Source organism: Penaeus monodon, chromosome 35 (assembly GCF_015228065.2).
Source record: "Penaeus monodon isolate SGIC_2016 chromosome 35, NSTDA_Pmon_1, whole genome shotgun sequence".
Taxonomy (NCBI): domain Eukaryota; kingdom Metazoa; phylum Arthropoda; class Malacostraca; order Decapoda; family Penaeidae; genus Penaeus; species Penaeus monodon.
In genome coordinates this window covers 23,884,381-23,908,799 of record NC_051420.1, presented here as the reverse complement: position 1 = coordinate 23,908,799, position 24,419 = coordinate 23,884,381, and the positions used below count along the sequence as shown (strand labels likewise).

At 37.6% G+C, this 24,419-nt stretch overlaps 2 protein-coding genes across 2 annotated transcripts in view; one reads left to right on the top strand and one right to left on the bottom strand.

Annotated features, from left to right (window-relative positions):
* The window catches only part of LOC119595125 (39S ribosomal protein L4, mitochondrial-like), a gene marked incomplete in the record, with an annotated part of 26,248 nt that extends 7,693 nt beyond the window's left edge, over positions 1–18,555 (top strand). The window contains 2 exon segments of the mRNA XM_037944287.1: positions 18,057–18,130; positions 18,268–18,555. Of these exon segments, the coding sequence (XP_037800215.1) occupies positions 18,057–18,130; positions 18,268–18,413 (220 nt within the window).
* On the bottom strand, positions 16,683–17,296 carry LOC119595126 (39S ribosomal protein L4, mitochondrial-like). The gene is made up of 2 exons (XM_037944288.1): positions 17,108–17,296; positions 16,683–16,970 (listed from the first exon to the last, which is right to left on the bottom strand). Exons 1-2 carry the CDS (start codon positions 17,205–17,207, stop codon positions 16,825–16,827), a joined length of 246 nt encoding a protein of 81 aa, XP_037800216.1. The 5' UTR covers positions 17,208–17,296; the 3' UTR covers positions 16,683–16,824.
* Positions 18,556–24,419: the final 5,864 nt, after the last annotated feature.

Genomic DNA, 24,419 nt, shown 5'->3' with positions numbered 1-24,419 from the left:
ATGTCTCAAGCGTAGGGGCAAAGGCAGGTGGAGGTGTTTGTTTTGGTAGGGGAAGAGGGGGTGGAACGTTTGTTCTGTCTGTTAGGGTAGTGCGAGGAGGGAGAGGGGAAGGTGTTGGGGTTGTAGTGGTGATGGAGTATCTGTTGTAGGAGATTGGAGTGTCTGGGTTTAGGATGGCAAAAGAGTTTGACTGGGGAAGGTAGGAGGTAGAAGAGGGGAGTTAGATGTTAGGGGGTGTGTTTAGGAGAATTTGGTAGAATGAGCATATACTGGAGTAAGGAGTAAGAGAGAAACCACGTCGACGTGCTTCCTGTCTGGCTTCACGTAGTGTGAGTCCAAGTTTGAATCTGAGAGTTTCTACCTCAGACTCAAATTTTTAGGTGGGACAGCCCCTATAAAATACATTATGGGGGCCGCCACAGTTGGCACAGTGCGGATTGTGCAGAGCAGTTAGATCGGGTATGGCCAGGTTGGGAACATAGTGGGCATCTGGCTGTGGAACGGCAATGTTGGGGTGGGGGGTCCTAGACGCCAACAATTTTGGCACTGACGTGGGGGAGGTTGTTATGGACGAACAGGGAGGGATTCTCCTCCTATGTATACGTAAGGGAAGGTCATATCTACGGAAGTAATTTGGCTATGTTAGTGGTTTCTTTCGATGACCTCTGGGGGAATGGAGTAGCATTGTACTGATGTTGCATCATAGTCTGTGAGGACAGGCAAGTAGGTCTCTCCACAATCTGGGCTAATCTTTTTCAAGATTGGGCAGTTTGCTGGGGAGATTGAAACGTTCCGGTGCAAGTATTTAGGGTTGGATGGGGTCTGCAAGGATGGGTACCATATAGGCAGTTAGTTTTGTTAATGCTAAGCTGGTTTTTGGATGTTACTGTGACAAGACGGAGCGGTCGGGTCGGCATAGAAAGAGACTTTACCTACTTGTTTGGGACATTGTTGGAAGAGAAGGTGTTGTCAGAGTAGGGAGCTATGGGAAGGATCACGAAAAAAACGGTCCCATTTGGCTGCGCTAAAGAAAGTATTTAAGATTTTTGTAGAGATAGGGGTAGTAGAAGGGGGGGGGCGTGACGAAGATGAAGTAGTGTTGAGGGAGGTAGTGTTTTGGAGAGGTGGGCAATAAGGCTGTAGGGTATTAATAAGGGAGGATGGGGTGGTTGATGTTGGAGGTTGGGGGTAGAGGTTGAAGTTGAGCATGCTGGGAGAGTGGAAATGTTCCTTAAGGGTGATTGTTGGCTACTGTACTAGTAGGCATTGATGAGGGGTTTGTTTTTGCAGTGTTCGGAGCCGTGGTCAAAGGAGAGCCTGGGGTCAGGGAATCGGGGGGGTTTACATCGTGGGGCTATTTGATAAAGGGACAAGCCTCATTGCCCCTAATAGTGGGGATATGTTTTCATTACTGGCCATGGTAAGCCTGGATTAGTTGGGGATAAGAACAGTCCAGCCCCCAGGGTCCCCCTTTAGGGGTAAGGGCTAGGTAACTAAATCAGGGGAATACCGTGCCCCTGGCTCCCTCAGGCCCTTTTAGGATGGCACAAAGTCAGCCTTTCATCCTTTCAGCACGGCTTCACACCTTAGGAGGTGGATAGCAGAAGGGGTTTTGGGGAAGGGACAGAAACGAAAAGTGGGAAGGAAAAAAAAAAAGACCATGCAAAATTAGTTTAGTGAGGGCTGAGTCCCAAGGTGGGGAGTTCCCATCATTGGGTCCCCGTCTCCGCCTCCTAAGCCCCCCACGACAACAACGGGCAAGGGATTGGGGGGGACTGCAGGACAAAGGCCTCTCTCAATATACTACGAGGGTTATTTGACAGTGGGCCCCCCTTGTCTGATGGATGCCCCTTTTATCACGCAGCTAGGTGTGCAAACACCAGGCCACAGCGGGGACTCCTCTATGACACTGCGGTCGACTCTCAGGGGATATGTCGTTTTTTCGCGTGAGATCAGGCTCGAGCCAGCAGTCAGAGCGCAGGCAGTTTCACGACTGCTGCGGCAAGGAATTGAACTCAGGACCACCAGGGCCAGAGTCAAGTGCTATAACCACTGGACCATCGCAGCAGTCACAGGTGTGTGTGGGGTGTGTGGTGTGTGTGTGTGGTGGTGTGTGTGTGGTGTGGTGTGTGGGGTGTGTGTGTTGTGTGTGTGTGTGTGAATATTTTAACTTTTTTATGAACAAAATTAATGTTTCATTCAATTTCTAGTGTGAAACAATACATATTTAATTTAATGTTAGGAATTTCAGGTACAAGGCCCTTAAGGAATTTCCCTTTGTATTTGTTCCTTCATCCAAGAGTGAAACTTAATGAAACAAGGGGTTCATTCACTTTCAAATTCATAAAAAAAACTCTTCTATAAACAGGAAAACCTTCATTTATGTGTAAAAAGCCTTGAGATAGATGATGAAGTATACTGTCTATATTTAGGTGTATGATGATTGGTTACTACTCACATGGAAAATATAATTCTAGGAATACATATCTGTCCTTGAGCTGTATGTTTTTTTTTTTTTTTTTTTTTTTTTTTATGGGAAGTATAATTTGGCTTAGTTTGTAGTAGAAAACCTATAAAAGCTTTGTCTAATTGGGGACAGAAACAAGTATTCACAATTTTTTACTTTTATATTAATCCTTCACTGGTCAAACTAATCTTATACATTTTACAAACATATCTAGCAAATTTCTGTTAGTTAGTATACAAAATTATTAAACTAAAATAAAAAATACAGGAAAAGTTGATTTACTTTAAAAACATTTACGAAAGTCCTCATTGCTCTGGGTTGATTTGGGGTTCTGGGTTTTGATGAAGTGGGTTCACCTGTAGAAATTGTGGCACGCATCAATGATCTGGGCATTAAGTTGAACATACCTTCCCTCGTGATCCCGTACTTTTTTCACTGTTTTTCACAGCGGAGTAGTACTGGGATTTCCTTCATTTGGCTTCTTTTTGTTAGAAGGATCACTTATCATGACAATATGATCTGCCTTCTATTTTAGTGCATCCATTTCTTTGAAACCTTTCTGCGTTTCGCATTTGGAAACGTTAGGTAGCAAAGTCCTTTTTAATGTCCATTGCGGTAAGTGACAAGCCGTATTCTTTTATCTCACCATGTGACATGAAAAGTCCTTTTAAATTTTTTTTCTGTTAGTGAGAATGGCAAGCCCCAATAAAAACCTTATCCCTCTCTAAACCTGTAGAATACTTGAACTGATGAGTATGGCCTTTAGGATCATATGTGACACATACATTGGGCGTCCTTAACTGCAGTGCGGTCATAATTAAAGCATCTGCTGCTGCACTTTGTGTCTTAAATACCAGGTACCCAAAGCCCTTACTACGGCATTTTTAGTCCTTTACCAACCGAAAGTCCTTACTTCTCCACAGCTGGCAATATTGGAAACCACTTTTCCCCTTTTCCCAACACTGAAGTCTAAATTGCTAAGAAAAAAAAGTGCAAAGGTCTTTACTTTTGTCTTCCCTTTACTCGCACGCCATGCAGCTCTGCCCCTGGAATGAAATATTTATAATTTAGTCCTGTAAGGGCATTCACCCTGGATGTCGAGAAGTCCCCTTTCCTTTCTAAGTAAATTTCCTTGCAATAATCAGAATCCAATTTTATTACCAAGTTAATTATATTACCCAAATAATGCAAAGGTTACAAAAAGAGATATATTTTACTATAAACTTCTAAAAGAAAAATTTGTTGACAAAATTTATGACATCTTTTAGGGATTTAATTTGGTCATAAAAAAAAGAAAAAAAAAAAAAAGAAAGAAAAAAAGAAAGAAAAAGAGAATTATATGAAAAAAAAAAAAGAAGTCCCAAAAAATTTTATCATCACACAAAAAATGGCAAAAATAATTAGGATTTAAGATTCACTTTCATTAATTAAATTGGTGGATATGTTTTTAAGAGTCAATGGTCAATAAAAACTAATCAGCATGGCACTTAAAAAAGATATGTAATTCAAAAACAATCAAATCATATGCTTCATTTTTGGTACAATAATGATATAGGTTCCTGAAATAAACATTATAAGAAAAAATGCTTTGAGAAAAATTTTATTGCCTTTGATCTTCCAGGAAGAAACCCTTTATGCTATGAGAAATATAAAAGTCACTGCCTCTTTTGTCTTTTATATTGCTAAAACTGAACCAATCTCAACTCGCAGGGAACTATTTTCCATTCCTACCTTTAATTTTAACTTCATGCTCAGTATCAGTGTAATCCTCTCTCTCTCTCTTCCCAGCCTTGGAAGAGGACTCTGTGTAGCCTGGGGGTTGGAGACCTGCTATCCTTAAAGCCAGGTGGTGGTGTTATGGTATCTTTGAAGCCAGGGGGAGGAGGAACACACTCTTAAAGCCTGGAGGTGGCGTTACAATGTCTTTGAAGCCAGGTGGTGAGTCACTTCCTCCTTGTGCCCTGGGGGTGGGGGTGGTGGCATGACTGCACTCTCTACATTTGAGGAGCATCATTACCATTCGAACCTTTTTGTGGTGTGCTGACTTTGCAATTTGAGTTTTGAATAAGAGATGGAATTAGAAGTAAATACAATAAGTGTGTATATATCTCTATCAATCTGTCTACCTTATCCCATACCTAAATCCTGTTAAATACTCAAAATATACTGACCTTTGCGTTCTGATACAGGAGTGGGGCTTAAAAGTTCAGTTTTCTGCAAGAAAGTCAAAAAATACTTATTACAAAAAAATATCGTGTGGGGTGGATTGGGAGGTCACCATGAAAAAAATAGAGATTATTGGCATGAGTGGGTTAATAGTAAGGGCCCTTAAAAAAATTTTTCAGTTGTGTCAATATTTCATACCCTTAATTTTCCCATTCCCTTTCTAAATAAAACCCCCTCAAGATTACTTCTTGCCTTTTGACTATATAGGAAGATACTATTTTATGAAAATCTTGGGACAACAAAAAATTTATGAAAAAAAAAAATTTACATTTTAAATTGTAAAAAAAAAAGTGTAGATGAAATAACAATGCTAAAAGATCACATAATAAATATGATAATCAGAACAGTAATAATTTTAAAACCCTAATGATAAGATTACAGATTTGCCAGGGTTTTATAAAATAAAAAGCAACAACAAAAAAAGAATAACATCACCCTGGCCCAAAAGTTGTTCTTTTTTTTTGCCATTCCCTTTTTCCTCCCTTTTCTTCTTTTGGTGTTTCCCTTGTTCCACTATTTGGCCCCCATTTCTGTCTTTCTTATTTACAATCAAATCCGGGATTTGAAAACTTTTGTTAAAAAAAGGCAGAAACATAACAACGATAAATGGCAAAAAACCATGAAAAAAAAAAAAAAAAAAAAAAAAAAAAAAAAAAAAAAAATATATATATATATATAATATATATATATATATATATTAATATTATTATAAAATTTTAAATGTAATATAATATTTTATAATATAAATATATAAATGTAATATACAATATTCACAAGATTTTGAGATAGAAAAAAAAAAAAACGTTTTTTCCTTTTTTTTTCCCTGAAATACAATAATCAACATCCGGGATTGAAAATTTTGTTAAGAATGGCAAAACATAACATACTGAAAAATGGCAACAAAAAATATGAAAAAAAAAAAAAAAAAAAAAAAAAAAAAAAAAAAAAAATAATATGATATATATATATATATATAATATATTAATATATATATATAATATATATATATATAATATAATATAATAAATATAAATATTATATAATATAATATATTTATATATTATACTATATTTTAACAAGATTAGAGATAGAAGAAAAAAGAACTGTTTATCTTTTTATTTCCAGAAATACAATTTAAAAAATCATTAAACTTAATTTTTTACATTCTTGAGGGCCCATGTTTTGGTTCCCTTATCGGAGAAAAATTTAAGGTTTTTGTGTGCTTTATATCCCCGTTGATTAACCCTTTTCGACAGCTGGCGGTAAACCAAAGCCAGGCATGGGGGACTATCGCCGGGGGGATTAGTACATGCCATGCATGGGGGACTATTTCCGGGGGGAGTCGTACTGCCATGGGGATGGGGGGGACTATCGCGGGGGGTTTCGTACATGCAGGGAGGGGGACATCTGCCGGGGGCATGTATACAGCCATGGATGGGGGGGCATTCCCCGGGGGGAGTACGTACATGCCATGGGAGGGGGGAATCTGCGGGGGGAGCTCTGACTGGTGATGTATAGAATGCCAAGAGTTTTTTTTTTTACAATCACGCAAAAATATTTTTTTTTTACTGAAAAGGGGATTAAGTCGTTTTAACACTTCATTTTACTATGAAAAAAAAAAAAAAAAAAAAAAAAAAAAAAAAAAAAAAAAAAAAAAAATGCAACAAACGACAATTTCAACTCCTGATGCCACACACGCTTTTTTTATTTAGCATAGACAAAATGACAATAGGAGTCAGAAAAAAAAAAAATCCCGCAGTCCGATTTAAGGAAAAATTTGGGGAGAGGATTTAGAAAAAAAATGAAAAAAAATAAACAAGGCTGTAGTATACGAAGAAACGGCCTGGGAGCTGGTATTGGCGTGATGGGCGCAGTAGGGCACGAATAAGCCCCCGGCGCGAGGCCCCGGGCCATTTGGGAAAACTAAACCCCCGGGAAAAAGGTTTAAAGAAAAAAAAAAAAAAAAAAAATCAAACTTTAAAAAAAAAAAATGGTGAAAACTAAAACCTATCTTTATCTTTCTGAAACCCAGGATTTAATAGTGCATTTTTGTTCAAAACGGAGGATGCACTCCCAAAGCTCTCCCCCCAGCCCAAACACGCCCAACGCACCCCGGAAGATTTTGGGGCAAGTTTTCCCATAACCTGAAAGAAAGAGATTTTAAAAAATATCATAAATATTTTTTTCCCCTCTCCTACAATTTCCCTTTTATTTCAATTTTAAAACATTAAAAAAGGGGAAAAGGGTTGCCCTTTTCCAGATGATGAAAAACAAGCCCCAAAACCCCATTTTGAAATTGTGTTTCGCTTTATAATTATTCATTCCAGATTTTTCCGGGGTCTTCCATATTCTTTTCAAATTCGCCCCATCCGGCAAAGGAAAAGAGGGAATTTTCCCCCAATGTCACCACTTTTTCCAAAAATCTTGGAGAGTATACCTTTTTACAAAAGTTTAATCATTTTTGGGTAAAAGGGTTTGTTTTTATTTTAAATCAAAAGATAAAACGTAGATACCCGTTTAAATTTGGAAAATCAAAAAATTGAATGCATGCCTAGTCTTTTTTTATTATTTGCGTAAAATAAACGAAATTTTTAAAAATCCTTGATTTTTAATGAAAAATCAATGTTCAACAATCCTTTTTAAAAAAATGGTTAAAAAAAAATTAACTTGTAATTTTAATCTTTAACAACCCTGTAAAATAGGTGTGATTTTGAACTGGACACACAATTCAATATTAACTTTTAAACTAGGAAATGGGTATGCTTTAAAAAAAAAAATAAAAACACAATCACGCAAGCAATATCACCCTAAAACAAGTCAATGAAAAAAAGTTTCCCTGAAACAAAAAAAAATTTAAAACCCCATAAAAAAAATTTAAAAAATTTTTAAAATTGCAAAGACCCTCAGGATTGATTTTTATACCATTTTAAAAGCAATTTAAAAAACCTTGAAAACCCTTTAATGAAAAAAAGGTGATAAAAAAATTTTTAATACGAAGAAGGGCGTAAACAGGTTTTTAAAAGGATGCAATAATGAGTATGATTGGGGTTTTAAAACGCATTTTAATTAAAAAAAAGTTTTTTTAATCAAGCAAGGGGGCAGAGATTATTATGATTATTTAAGCTATTTAAGAGAACATCAGTTGTTTAGTCAAAGCAGAAGTTTTAATAATATATGCTACCAGGCTAAAGGGTTTCCCTGAGAACAGCCTCTTTGCATCAAATTACCACATCAAGTTTTCCAAAAAACAGTCTTGAGTCCGATTTTTAAACCCCCTGGGCCCCCGGGGCGGCCTATATTTTAAAAAATATATATTATATATATATATTATATATATATATAATTTAAAATTAAAATTATATATATATTATGAAAAACATGAAACAAAAAGGGGGGGATTATGGGGGGGGGGTTTTTTTTGATTTTTTCCCCCTTTATTTTCGGGGGAATTTACAAGGGAAAAGGGGTTTTTGATTTTTAAAAATTTGGCAAAAATTTCCGCATCAAAAAAATCGAATAGAAAAACCCCTGATAACAGAGGCAAATTTTTTGGGTAACGCTTTCCACACCCTAAACAGACTTTAATTTGAAACATTTTGGGGACAGTTTTTTCCCGGCTAAAGGTACCAGTTTTTAAAACAGAATTTTCTAATGCGACTTTTTTAAAAGGCCCCTAAATGTTTTTATTTTTATGAAGCAAATAAAAATTTACGAAAAAAATTTCCTAGGGGGCCGGGCAAATTTAAAAAGGGAAGTTAAAGAGGCAAACCCTTTTATGAAGAAATCAGTGGCTAGGGGTGATCAGAGCAAGGGGGGGGTTTTTCCCCCGGACGCAAAATTTTTTAAGGTTTTAAATGTAAAAAAACATTTATGATGGGAAATGAAAAAATACCCCCGCCCCCCCCCCCCCCCCCCCACAAAAAATTTTCAAATGTACAAACGTTTTAGTTTTTACAGACGAAAAACCCCCGGGCACGTCCCCTTTGCAACTGAAAACCCCAATAAAGCCAACTTTTTAGTGTATACATTAAAACCAAACGTTTGGGAAAATTTGAGGTAACTGGGATTACTTTCGTTATAAAAGTTTCTTAAAAAAAAAGTTCTTTGGGGAAAACCCGGGGTTTTCAGACAAGGAAATTCCTAAAAACCAATTTTGCTTTCGAGAAAAACATTACTTTTTTGGTGAACAATAAAAATTGTAAGTTTTAAATCTGTACCAAAGATTTTTTCTTCAAAAAAAAAAAATACCCAAAAAGGTACATCGGGAATTGTAAAAAAAACAGGAGACGAATCTCAGGGGACCCAAACCCACGGGTTTTTCAAAAAGGGTCACAAAAGTCCATTTCCTTTGGAAAGCCTTTAATAAAAAAAAAAAAATAGAGAAAATTTTTCTTTATTAAAATTTTTGGGGAAAAAACCCAATTGGGCCCGGGGATTTGGGTATAAATGTTTCAGCCCACTTTTAAACTCTCATTTTTAATGCATGATCGTTTAAAAAAATTAGGTCAATATCCCCAAAGGTCCCGTGCATGGGGGTTTTCCGAATTTAAAAAATGGGCCCAAACCTCGGCACGGCTGTTCCGGGAATTGTGTTGGCCTTTGGGATACTCGAAGAAAGCCCCTTTGATTTCAGTGTTCAATTTTGGATTGATGGATTGGTGCGCCCATTAGGTAGAAGTATAAACTCATTAACGTAAAAACAAGGGGGATTTTTACCGGGGATTTTTTTAATTTGGGTTCCCCAGCAATTCAGCGAGAGTACCGTGGGGGTTCAGGGTCAAAAACCCAAATCCTGTGGGACCACTGACCTTGAGGGGGAACAGTAGAAATGAATTAGAATCGATCTTTCCCCTTTTTTGTTAGGGTTGTCCAAAAGAGAATTTAACCACTCAAAAAAATCAGGGGCTTAAGGGTAAATCCGGGGTAAACCGGAAAATTCCTTAAAACGAATGGTTTTGCTGCGAGAAAAAACTTATTACTTTTGATAAACAAATACTGTAATTATTAAATATGTACCATTTATTTTTTACTTCTTTTTTATAATATATAATATATATTTTAATATTTTTTATATTTTAAATATATATATAATATATTTTATATAGTTATATATTTAGTTTTAGAATAAAATTATTTATAAAATTATTCATATATATATTTTATATAATATATATATATATTATTTTTAAAATATATATTATTTTTTTTTTTTTTTTTTTTTTTTTTTTTTAAACCGCTCATTCAACTTTTTTTTTAAATATTCCACATGTAATGTCTTAAGTGTTAATTTTTTTGGGTTGCAGTATCAAAACTTTTGGTCTTTTGTTTTCTGATTTATCTAACCAAACCTGTTTGTAATCACGTTTGTTAGGGAGTTTTTTATTTTTAATTTTCTCTTCAACCCTCTTATTCGGACCCAAGTCTCAATAAAAACAAATTCTTAATAAAGATATTGGTAATTATTTTTTGAAACCCCCTTTGACTTTTAATAGTCTATACGAGCACTAATTTTCCCCGTTAGGGAAGACCGGTTTTCCCCCAAAATTTAAAATTTTTAATGTTCTGGACCCCTTGTTTAAAACCCTTCCCCGTCACATTACTTTTAAATTTTCCCGGGTTTTCCTACCTTAAGTTTACTGTCATTCTAAAACGGGGCCCAAACCCTTTACAATTTTTTTTCCCCGACCATCATTAAAAAATGATCAGGGCCTGGGTTTTTCTTTTTAACCATACCTCATGATTTCAAATTTTAAACCGCACGGAATTCATTTGTTTTAAATTGCACCGTTACAAATGTCTTTTAAATTTCCCCTTTAATTTTGTCTGTGATATACAAAAAAAGGTTACACATCTTCGCTTTTGCTTGGATGCTCGTACCTTTATCAATGTCCCCTTTTAAAAGTGAAATCCCTTTAGGATCGGAAGCATTTTTTTGTTATTTTTTTAAAAAACTGGGGCCCCCTGCTTCTTTTTTCCTGATTCCCTGCCCTTAATTTTGTGGATAAACCCTCTAGCTAGCTGGCTACCTCGGCTTTTCAGATTTTTCGGAACCCGAGAAGATTTGTTTGCTAAAAAAAGCTTGCAAATTTTTTTTTATGTCCCCAGTCAAAAATGTTTATTCTTTTTGCATTCAAAAATTTTTTAATTCAGTGGGTATTGAAATAATTTTTTAGTAGCATTGCAAATTTTATTTTTTTTTTGAAATAAAAACCGTTAGCCCTCATTTTTTGTGTTTCATTCTCGTTGAGGTTTCCTCTCCTTTTTTTCCCATTCAGGGCTTGCGGGTCCCCGGGCACCCCCTCACCACACACTCAAACCCCAAACCACTTATCCCAGAGAAAAGGGAAAACTAAAACCCTTTTTCATTAATAGGGTTTGTTGCGTCGAAATTTTCCGGTGAAAGTCCTTTGGAACTATCTCTATGTCCCGTTTTTTGCAGTGTAAACGAGTGATTCCTACATATGTACATTTTTTTTTCTTGTTTTGACAAAAATTGTTAAAGTAAAATCCTTGGGGATTCGTTGCCTTTTCCCTTATCTATCTCAATCTTCAGAGATGGTTGGTATTTAAAACCCAAGCCCATGGGGGACCCCAGGACGTCCCCTTCCGATTTTTTCTATTTTTTTTTAAAAAGCAAAACAAAAAACAAAAAAAAAAAAAAAGACGTTAAAAAGGAAAAAAAACGAAAATTTAAAACCCTGCAAATTTATATAAAAAAACCGGGCGGGGTTTATTTTACTCTTCTTGTTGCCTTTTTTTTCTCTTACTATTTTCCCCTTATGGTAAATTTCGGGTTTCCCGACGTAAACCCGACACGCCCCGGAGGATGCCCCTTAGGAGCTGGGGAAAGGACGTCCCCGAAAGAATCCCAAAACCTTTGCGGCCCCAATGGTCGTCAGAGCATGAAAAAGCTCCCCCATGATTATTTGGAAAGGGCGCCCCCTGGGGGACCCCCGTAATCCAAAGGACCGGGAAAACTCGTCAGCACGGTACCAGTCACACCGGGATTTTATGGAGGGGCGCCCCCTCCCCGGGAACCCCGCAGATCCCGTAAAAACCTCCGGGAAACCCCGTCAGTGCGGAAATCAGCCCCCCTGAGATCCCAAGGGACCCCCCTGCCCAGATGCCCGTAGACCCAGAAAAAGATTCCGAGAACGTGAGGAAAGCATGAAACCCGGGGAAAGGACCTGGACGAGTCTCCCGAGGCCGTGTGGACGGGGTTGCCCCCGGGGAAAACCGGGGAAAAAGGCCTATGGGAAGTCTGACAAATCCAAAGTAAAGGGAGGCCCTGTGCGATACCTTCTGGGGACTTTGGGATGTCGAGGGGGGTTTGGATTTAAAAGGGACCCGAAGAAGAGGGAAGGGGGGCACCACGAAGATCCTCGGGGGGAGAGGCGTGAGTAGGGGGCCCGAGCAACATGGAAGGTCATTAACATGAACCGGGTGCCCTAAACCTCTTTTCCCCCCTGCAGCGGGTCCTACTTTTTCCCCCCCAGTTTTGGTTCCTACATTCGCAGCTGGAGCTCTTACCCAAAGTTTAGGATGACCCCCTTACCCAGAAAGTGCTCACGTTTCGACGTGGAAAGGTTCACCCCAGCCTTCCCCCTCGGGGGGGTTTACACAAAACACATACAAAACACACACACTTTTACCACACACACACACACACAAAACACACACCACACCCACACACTCCCAACTACATACACACCAAAACACACACCCAACCACACACACCACACCCCCACACAAAACCCCCACCCCCACACAACACCACACACAAAACATACATACAAAAACCACCACACAACCCACACACACACACACACACACCACACACACTTTGCAAAACCCCCAAACACACACACCCAAAACCGCACGACCAAAACCCCACAAAACACACACCACACACCACACCCCCACACACCAAACCCCACACACACACACACACAAAACGCCCCAAAGCACACCCACACACACCCCACCACACAAAACCACACACACACACACACACCCCACAAAAACACACACACACCACACAAAATACAAAAAACCCCCAAAAAAAACAAAAACACACTAACACACACACACACACACACACCACACCCCACGAAACAAGGCCAATGACGGGGAGTGCAGAAAAGGGGTTTTTGCCCGATGCGGAAACCTTGGGACAGAATAAAAGGTGAAACAGATTTCCGTTCCCCTTAGCTTTTTTAAATTGTCCCGGAAAGAATGGTACAACTGACTTACAAAGTTCGGCCCGGGTTAGCGGCTGTAGGCTGTCTCCCTTTTCGCCGGGCGCCCCTTTTTAAAAAATAGACTGAACTGGGAAAACTTAAAGGGGTTTTTTTTTGGGGCGATTTACTCGGAAGTGTGGGGAGGGGCATTGATCGTGTATACGGGCGGCGCCCGGCGAGGGAAAGGCCTGCGGATGTCCCCGTCCGTTGTCATTCAAAGCAAATTTTTTGGTATGTAAGGCTAGGGAAATTTTTAAAATATTTTTAAAATTTTTAATAAGGGTTATTTTGTTTTAAAAGGGTAGAAAAGGAAAAGGGTTGCACAAGTGGTCCCAGGGATTTCCCAGGGTTAGGGGAAATTTTATGGCCTCCCTGCGAGAGATTTGGGGGTGAGTTAATGGGCCGCATGTGAAATGTGTGTGAAAGGGTCTTACACACAACAGACACAAAGGAAACACACCACACACACACACCACACACCACACACACACCACACATACTAGACACCCCACCACACCCCCATATTTCCACCCCACATAACATACCACACACACACACACACCCCCCACACACACACACACACACAAAACACACACACCACACACCCCAACCCACACACACACCACACACCCCAAAACACACACACCCCGCGCGCGCGTGCGGCCCCACTATCACCCCACCGCATACACAATATGCTTATATTACATATATTTTATAAATTTAATTATATTAAACTATAATATTTTATATATATATTATAATAATTATGATGTATAAATTAAAATTTTCTACTTCTAAACCCTTTTATTTTATCAATTTAAAATTTTTGTATAAATAAAAATAATATAAATATATATAAAATTATATAAAAAAATTAATATAATATATAATATTAAACAATTTATTCTCCCTACTTAAAATATAAAATTATATAAAATATATATATTATATATTTATATATTATATATTAAAATATTATATAATAACAGCATGTTTCTGAATTTTTGTTTCATGTATGAAACTTGGAGGAGTACGTGGGGAGGGGCCCCATTCCCTTTAAAAGGAGAGTGCAGTTTTTCTTTTTTGGGAAACATTCTCTTTTTTCCGGGGTTGGGACCAACTCTGAATTGGGGGGTTTCCCACCCAGTGGGGAAAAAGGCAATTGGGGGTGAAATTCCCTTTCCAAAGGGAAATTCATCCTATCTAAGGGTTTGATTTACCTTAAAAATTTGTAAAAAGTGCGTGCACACACCCAAACACTTTCATGGGATGCATGGATGCATCCAGATACATTTAGTTCCCTTGGGGAAGGAACCCACACCTCAATTATTAGAAATTTTCGGGGAGTTTTATAAATTGCCCCAAATGGGGGTTTTTTGGTTTAACTTTAAAACCCCCGTTTTTTTTTCAAGCAATTTGGTATTTTCAGCCCTTTTGCGTAAGTCCTTCCTAGCTTTGCATTAAATTTGGGGCCCGGGTTTTAAAACTGAGGACTCTGTCTCTGACTCAAACTTGGGGGGTTTGGGGAGCCCCCAAAAAAATACATTAGGGAGCCCCCCCAACTGACAACGTGCTGATTGTACAGGCATTTTGGAAAAGGTCAGGAACAGGGGGGAAATATATATATCATAATAACGTTTTTGGGTCTGTTTGAAACAGCGTGGGCCTCTCCACCTCCTTTGCCATTCAAAATCAATCTTTTCGTTTTTTTTCTACGTTCCAAACGGGGCAGCCCCCCAAAAATTTTTATTTTCGCCAGTCTTGTCCTTTGGGTTTTCCCCTTCCTCTGTTTCCATCACCATCCCCCCCCAAACCCCCGAAATCTTTCTCAATAAATTTTTTTCTCATCACATGACCCAAAAAACTTTAGTTTCCTTTGTTCAAAGATTCCCAAGCCGTTTTTTACAATTTTTCTTTTTTCAGCACTTCATCATTTTTTTTTCTTTTCCTCCAATTTAAAACTGTATTCGTCTGGAACACCACATTTTAAAAATATTTCCTTTTTAATTTTTTAAATTTTTCCACCCCAAAACCCCAGAAACCCCCTGACCAATTGGGAAAAAAAAAAGAGTTCAATCCTCAGTTTTTTCCCTAAAAAAATCCTTCGGGCTTTCCGATGTTATTTAAGCAAATGTAGCGTTTTTTGGGAATGGCAATTTTCTTTTTTTTTCCCGGGGAATCATTTTTATGTATTTGTTAAAACAGCCCAAGAAAGTGAAATCTTTCAATTTTTTTACAAACACCATTGATTGTAAAATGCCATCACGTTCCTGTTTTTAAACTTTTAAACTTTTAGGTTAAATTTTCTTTTGGAAATTTAAAAAAAAACCCGCCTTTTTTCTTTCTTCTCTAAATTATCTAAAGTTTTTGTAGTTCAAGATACTGCTGGGGAATTAAAAAATATGTCAGGCCCAAATTCTTGATTTGGGTATTTTTTATCCCCCAACATCTACAGTTCCTTTAAAAATTTCTAAAAAACATCTTCAAAATTCTTTGAAATTATTAAAAAAGGGGCGGAGACAGAATGCAACCTTTTCGTACCCTTTGGTTTCTTTGAAACCCTTCTGTTAAAACCCATAAAATGGGTTTTTACAGTTGTTTGGGTTTTAAGTAATTTTAAAATATATTAATTTAAATAAATTTTTATTAATATATATATATATATATATAAAATTTTTATAATATATATATATTATTATTTTAAATACTCCCTTGGGTTTATTTTAACCATTCTGTTTAACCCATAAGTGGTTCTTACAGTTGCCCGGTTTTTAAAATATATAAATAAAATAAAATTATATAATATATTAGATATATATTATATAATTTGTTTTTTATATATAAAATATATATTTAATATATACACACACCCCACACACACACACACACTACAAAGGGAGTGTGTAATATTGTACACACACACACACACACACACACCCACACACAAAACGTCACACACACCACACACACACACACCACAAAACAAACACACACAACACCTTTAAAATACCATACACATCACATACCTACACATTTCCCACACACACACCCACCCAAAACATAACATACCATACACACACACAAAATATATATATTTTTTTAATGGTGGGGGCAGTTCAAGTTTTTAAATTTCTATTTAATTAGCCCTGCCTCATTTAAAACTTCGCAAAAAAGGGGCCATTTTCTGTAGGGGAGGGTTTTTTTTTTTTTTTTTTTTTTTTTTTTTTTTGGGGGGGGTAGCAATATCATATATACAGTTTTTAAGGAGCAATCCAAACAAATCAGAAATACAGAATGAAGACAATATAATGTATTGGTAGGGCTTCAGGCATTATCCCTTAATATCTTAACTGGTTAAAAACTGAATAAAGTAAAGTAAAGTTTGCAAAAACAGTGTACTGAATGTTCAGGTATGCCTTTAATCAATCACAAGGAAGACAAATAAATATCACTGAATACAAATATTTGTGGTTATGTTCCATTAAATTACTAGACTTTGGTGTAGGACTATCATATTGGCTGGCTGGAAAAATCCTGACTGGTGTGAGGTAGCAAGAGAAGGATGCCAGACAATTTCTTAGGAATAATTTGGTCCATGAAACCTACCTGGCTGCTGCTTCAACAGGAAATAATACACATGAAGCAGGAAAACCAGAAAGCTGTTCAGCTGAACCTTATCTCTTCATTACAAAGTACTAATGATAGCATGTACAAATATTATCTTTTCTAGAGGAAAGGAACAAAAATAATAAAGTTTTAACATTTATTAAACTCTACCTTTTTCTTTATAAATTTACCTGTACAATTTGGTAACACATAAACTGCCGTGTGTCTTTCTCTATATACACCAATTGTTTATGAAGGTATCTAATCTTGAAATTATTCTGGAAATTAATTCTGTTTGTTGAAAGGGGTTGCATTCTCCTTATGCAAATCTGGCCTATTCAAGTGATAAAGTATCCTTTCCTCCAAGCGACGTACTGCATCCACAGTCAAAACAAGTGTAGAATGTTTTAGCATACTATACACATTTAACCCTGTAAAATAAGACAGGAAAGATTTCACACATATATTTAAGAAAGTCTTAATTAGATATGAACTGGAAAAATATAATATATATTGCACAGTAATGAGTAAAGCAAACCAAGCTCTATTACATCATATCCTGACTCACCATAAACTGGCATGAGATTCATGTGCTGGATTGTATCTGTGGCAATGGTAATATTCCGGGGCATCAGGTCAGTGCTGAAAATATTCAGAATTGACATCATTGCTATATCCTATTTCTCCATCCTTTTTATTAATGATAGGATCTACAGTAGCAAGCTTTCTTCTTCTTCTTTTGGCATCCTAATAGCATTTGATTGCTGTTGACCTTTCTGTCACATATTAAAAATTTTAGTTATAGTCAGAATGAAATGCTATTTCATGATCTGATTATTAAAGAATATAGGAAAAAAAGATTCATTACTTTAATTATACTATCTACAGATTGTTCTGTTATGAGATACAATTCACAATTTTTGAGCAAAATATTTCACTGATATGAGACATAAATAATATACAAATGAAAATTGTTATGAAAAGAAAATGATAGGATCAAACTTTCACAGAATGGTTAATCTCATATTCTTTACTTTCACACACACACACATTATATATATACTATATATATATATATATATATATATATATATATATATATATATAATTTTGTGTGTGTGTGAAAGTAAAGAATATGAGATTAACCATTCTGTGAAAGTTTGATCCTATCATTTTCTTTTCATAACAATTTTCATTTGTATATTATTTATGTCTCATATCAGTGAAATATTTTGCTCAAAAATTGTGAATTGTATCTCATAACAGAACAATCTGTAGATAGTATAATTAAAGTAATGAATCTTTTTTCCTATATTCTTTAATAATCAGATCATGAAATAGCATTTCATTCTGACTATAACTAAAATTTTTAATATGTGACAGAAAGGTCAACAGCAATCAAATGCTATTAGGATGCCAAAAGAAGAAGAAGAAAGCTTGCTACTGTAGATCCTATCATTAATAAAAAGGATGGAGAAATAGGATATAGCAATGATGTCAATTCTGAATATTTTCAGCACTGACCTGATGCCCCGGAATATTACCATTGCCACAGATACAATCCAGCACATGAATCTCATGCCAGTTTATGGTGAGTCAGGATATGATGTAATAGAGCTAGGTTTGCTTTACTCATTACTGTGCAATATATATTATATTTTTCCAGTTCATATCTAATTAAGACTTTCTTAAATATATGTGTGAAATCTTTCCTGTCTTATTTTACAGGGTTAAATGTGTATAGTATGCTAAAACATTCTACACTTGTTTTGACTGTGGATGCAGTACGTCGCTTGGAGGAAAGGATACTTTATCACTTGAATAGGCCAGATTTGCATAAGGAGAATGCAACCCCTTTCAACAAACAGAATTAATTTCCAGAATAATTTCAAGATTAGATACCTTCATAAACAATTGGTGTATATAGAGAAAGACACACGGCAGTTTATGTGTTACCAAATTGTACAGGTAAATTTATAAAGAAAAAGGTAGAGTTTAATAAATGTTAAAACTTTATTATTTTTGTTCCTTTCCTCTAGAAAAGATAATATTTGTACATGCTATCATTAGTACTTTGTAATGAAGAGATAAGGTTCAGCTGAACAGCTTTCTGGTTTTCCTGCTTCATGTGTATTATTTCCTGTTGAAGCAGCAGCCAGGTAGGTTTCATGGACCAAATTATTCCTAAGAAATTGTCTGGCATCCTTCTCTTGCTACCTCACACCAGTCAGGATTTTTCCAGCCAGCCAATATGATAGTCCTACACCAAAGTCTAGTAATTTGATGGAACATAACCACAAATATTTGTATTCAGTGATATTTATTTGTCTTCCTTGTGATTGATTAAAGGCATACCTGAACATTCAGTACACTGTTTTTGCAAACTTTACTTTACTTTATTCAGTTTTTAACCAGTTAAGATATTAAGGGATAATGCCTGAAGCCCTACCAATACATTATATTGTCTTCATTCTGTATTTCTGATTTGTTTGGATTGCTCCTTAAAAACTGTATATATGATATTGCTACCCCCCCCCAAAAAAAAAAAAAAAAAAAAAAAAAAAAAAATCCCCTACAGAGAAATGCGCCCCTATGTGCGTAAGATCATGAGGCTAGAGCTAATTAAATAGTAATTACAAACTTGAACATGAACCTACCATTAAAAAATATATATATATGTGTGTGTGTGTATGTGTATGTGTATGTGTATGTGTGTGTGTGTGTGTGTGTGTGTGTGTGTGTGTGTGTGTGTGTGTGTGTGTGTGTGTGTGTGTGTGTGTGTGTGTGTGTGTGTGTGTACATATATATACACACATACACTTGTATGTGTGTGTGTGTGTGTGTGTGTATATATTAAATATATATATATATATATATATATATATATATATATATATATATATATATATATATATATATATATATATATATATATATATATATATATATATATATATATATATATATACATATAACAACAAGCAACTGTAAGAACCACTTATGGGTTAACAGAATGGTTCAAAGTCAACCAAGGAGTACGACAAGGTTGCATTCTGTCTCCGCACCTTTTTAATATATATTCTGAAGCAATTATGAGAGATGCTTTAGAGAATTTTGAAGGAACTGTAGATGTTGGAGGATATAAAATATCAAATCTAAGATATGCCGATGACATAGTTTTAATTGCCAGCAGTATCATTGAACTACAACAACTGTTAGATAAAGTTAGAGAAGCAAGCAAAAAGGCTGGTTTGTTTCTTAATGCCAAGAAAACTAAGATCATGAAGATTCAAAGATAACTAACAGTGAACGATGATGAGCATGTTACAATCAATGGTGTGGTTGTAGAAAATGTGAAAGAGTTCACTTATCTTGGAGCTGTTTTAACTAATACATATAATGATTCACCGGAGATAAAAAGACAAATTGCCATTGCCAAAAACGCTACAGTTGCTCTCAATAACATCTGGAAAGACCGAAGGATTACCTTACGGACAAAACTGAGGTTATTGAACTCATTAGTTTTCCCAATTGTGTCATATGGTTCTGAGTGTTGGGTGCTGAAGAAGATAAACAATTAAAAGGTCAATAGTTTTGAAATGTGGTGTTACAGACGAATACTACGTATTAAATGGACGGAGAAGAAAACAAATGATGAAGTGCTGAGAAAAGTAAATTGTAAAGACGGCTGTTGGACATCTTGAACAAAAGGAAACTAAAGTTTATTGGTCATGTGATGAGAAGTAAAAGTATTGAGAAAGACTTGCTGATAGGGATGGTGATAGGAAACAGAGGAAGAGGCAAACCGAAGACAAGACTGAGCGACAATATCAAAGATATTTGCGGGCTGTCGATGGTACAAGTAGAAAGAAAAGCGCAAGATTGAGTTGAATGGCAAAGGATGGTGGAGAGGTCCACGCTGCTCAAACATGAGCATAACGTTATTGATGATATATATATATATCCACCCTGTTCCTGACCATTCAAAATGCCCTGTACAATCACGCACGTGTGTCAGTTGTGGGGGCTCCCATAATGTATTTTATTGGGGCTGCCCTACCAACAAGTTTGAGTCAGAGACAGCAGTCCTCAGATTTAAACTTGGCCCAAGTTAATGCGAAGCTAGGCAGGACTTACGCAGAAGGCTGATAAATACCAAATTGCTTGCAAAAAAACGAGGCAGGTTAAAGTTCAACCAAACAACCACTTGGCAATATGAACTGCCGTTACAATTCATAACTAAGTGAGGTGTAGTTCCTTGCCCAAGGAACTAAATCGTATCTGGATGCATCCATGCACTCGCATGCAGTGATTGGTGTGTGCACTTGCACTGATTTACATAATTTTAGGTAAATCGAACCTAGATAGGATGAAGTTCCTTGGCAAGGAACTTCACCTCAATTGCCTATTTAGCCACTGGGTGGGCAAGCCAGCCCAAGTCAGAGCTGGTCCCAAGCCCGGATAAATAGAGAGAATGATTACCTAAAAAGTAATACCTGCACTCTCCGTGGAAAGGAACTGGGGACCCTACCACGTACTCACTCCAAGATCATCACATGAAAACTACAATTCAGTATCATGCTGTATATATATATAGATATATATATATATATATATATATATATATATATATATATATATATATATATATATATATATATATAATAATACATAGATAGATAGATAGATAGATAGATAGATAGATAGATAATATACATACATGTATATATATATATATATATATATATATATATATATATATATATATGTATATATATAAGCATATTGTGTATGCGTGTGTGGTGTATATGTGTGCGCGCACGCGCGCGCGTGTGTGTGTGTGTGTGTGTGTGTGTGTGTGTGTGTGTGTGTGTGTGTGTGTGTGTGTGTGTGTGTGTGTGTGTGTGTGGTATATGTATATGTGTGTGGCATGTGTGTGTGTGGTGTGTGTCTAGTATGTGTGTGTGTGTGTGTGTGTGTGTGTGTGTGTGTGTGTGTGTGTGTGTGTCCGTGTGTCTGTGTGTGTGTAAGACCCATTTCACACACATTTCACATGCGGCCCATTTCAACTCACACCAAATCTCTCGCAGGGAGGCCCATAACTTCCCATAACCCTAGAGGACTCCTCTGAGACCACTTGTAGCAGACTCCTTTCCTTACTCTACCATTGTCATACACATAACGTTATTAACTTATAAATATATATTTGATACAGTGACACTAGCCTCTACATACCAAACCTTTGCTAGACATGACAACGGACGCGACATCCGCAGGCCTTCCGCCTCGCGACGCCGCCCTGTATACACGATCAAATGCTCTCCTCCACACTTCCGAGTACATCGCAACCCTTGAGAGTTTCCTAGTTCAGTCTATTTAAAAGAGGGTCGCCTGCGAGCGACAGGCAGACAGCCTACAGCACGCTAACCGGACCGAACTTCTGTAAGTCAGTTGTACCATTCTTTCTGTACAATTAAAAGAGCTAAAGAGAACGAGAAGTCTGTTTCACCTTTGATGCTGTCCAAGATTTCCGCATCGTGGCAGACGCAACTTGTCTGCACTCCACCGCTCATTGGCCATTGTTACAGTGTGTGTGTGTGTGTGTGTGTGTGTGTGTGTGTATGTGTGTGTGTGTGTGTGTGTGTGTGTGTGTGTGTGTGTGTGTGTGTGTGTGTGTGTGTGTGTGTGTGTGTGTGTGTGTGTGTGGTGCGTGTGTGCTGTGTGTGTGTGCGTGTGTGCATGTGTGTGTGTGTGTGTGTGTGTGTGTGTGTGTGTGTGTGTGTGTGTGTATGTATGTATGTATGTGTGTGTGTGTGTGTGTGTGTGTGTGTGTGTGTGTGTGTGCGTGTATGTGTGTGTGTGTGTATGTGTGTGTGTAACCCAGCTGAGTGCGAAGGCTGGACTGACCTTAACACGTCGATCGCTGAGCACGTACTGGGTAAGCTGGGTCATCCTCAGCATAGATAATGAGCATCCCAGCTGCAAGAAGTGTAGGAAGCAGCTGGGGGGGAAATGTAGGACCAGCTGCAGGGGGGAACGAGGTGAGGTCACCGGCTTCATCTGTTAATGACCTTCCATGTTGCTCGGCCACCTACTCACGCCTCTCCCTCGAGGCATCTTCGTGGCTGCTCGTCCCTGTCCTCCTCTTCTTCGTGGTCCTTGGTATAATCCACCCATCCTCGACATCCACACGTCCTAGAAGGTATCGCACAGGTCCTCCTTGACTTTGGATTCGTCTAGACTTCCTTATAGTCCTTGTCCAGGTCTAACTCGGCGGCAACCTCGTCCACACGTCCTCGCAGATCTCGTCCAGGTCCTTCTCGGTTGCATGCTCATCCTCACGTTCTCGTAATCTTTGTCTGGATCTACGGGCATCTGGGCAGGGGCGTCCTCTTCGGCATCTCAGGGCGGCTGATACCTGCACTGACGAGTTCCTGGAGTTTGACGGGATCTGCGGGCGTCCAGGCAGGCGGCGCCCATCCATAACATCCTGGTGTGACTGGTACCTGTGCTGACGAGTTCCTGGTCCTTTGTGGATCTACGGGCGTCCCGGCAGGCGGCGCCCTTCCACTACATCATGGGGCAGCTTAATACCTGCTCTGACGAACATCCTGGTCCGCAGGTTTCTGGCATTCTTTCGGTGACGTCCTTCCCACAGCATCCTAAGGTCATCCTACGGTGCCGTGTCGGTTATCGTCGGTAAACCAGATTATACACATAAGGGCCAGATAGTAAGAGAAAAAGAAAGGCAACAGAGAAGAGTAAGTACCACTAGCCGGTTATTTATATAAATTTGCAGTTTTTAATTATCGTTTTTTACCTTATAATCGTCTTTTTTTTTGTTTTGTTTTGTGTTCTGCTTTCAAAAAGATATAGAAGAAAATAGGAGAGGGAGACGTCACTAGCGATCCACATGGACTTGGCTTGAACTACCAACCATCTCTGATAGATATGAGAGTAGATAAGGGAAACGGCAACGGCAATCCGCAAGGATTTACTTGAACAATTGTCGTCACACAGAGAAGAAAAAATGTACATCATGTAGGAATCACTCGTCACGACTGACAAAATCGCGGACATAGAGATAGTTCATGGATCTTTACACCGGCAACTACGACAGCAACAAACCCTATTAATGAAAAGGTTTCAGTGTCTTTGCTCTGCGTGGATAAGTGAGTGAGTGTGTGAGTGTGTGTGTGAGTGTGTGCGAGCGACAGCAAGCGTGAATGGGAAAGAAAGTGAGAGTGACCTCACACAGAGAATGAATCACAAACATGAGGACTAACGTTCATTATTACAAAACTGAGATAAATTAGCAATGCTAGCTATATAAAATTATTTCAACTACCACACTGAATTCAACATTTAATGATATGCAACAGAATATAAGCATTAATGACTGGTGACATGAAAAAAAATATTCGCAAGCTTTCTAGCAAGCAAATCTTCTCGGATTCAGAAAATCTGAAATGCCGAGGGACCCATGTCTAGCTATGCATGTTGATCCACAAAATTAAGGACAGTGGAATCAGGAAAATAGAAGCATGGATGCACAGTTTTCTAACAAATAACAAACAATGCATTACCGATCCTATGCAGTTCTCACTTATAAATGGGGACATTGATAAAGGTATCGAGCACTCCAGAGCAATAGCGAAGATGTGTACACCATTAACTTTGTTATATACACAAGACAAACTTAAAGGGAATTTAAATGACATTTGTAATCGGTGCAATTGAAAACAATATGAAATTCAGTGCGGATAAATTCGAAATCATGAGGTATGGTCTAAGAGAAAATCCGAGGCCATGATCATTTTCTAATGAGTGGTCAGAGAAAAAAAAGTTGTAAAGGATTTGGGCCTGTTTGAGTAATGACA

Bases quoted from the DNA above. Each gene is read 5' to 3' on its own strand.
- LOC119595126 (XM_037944288.1), bottom strand. From the start codon at position 17,207: ATGATGTCAATTCTGAATATTTTCAGCACTGACCTGATGCCCCGGAAT. The intron at 16,971-17,107 runs GTGAGTCAGGAT...CTTATTTTACAG, and splicing joins GAATCTCATGCCAGTTTATG to GGTTAAATGTGTATAGTATG.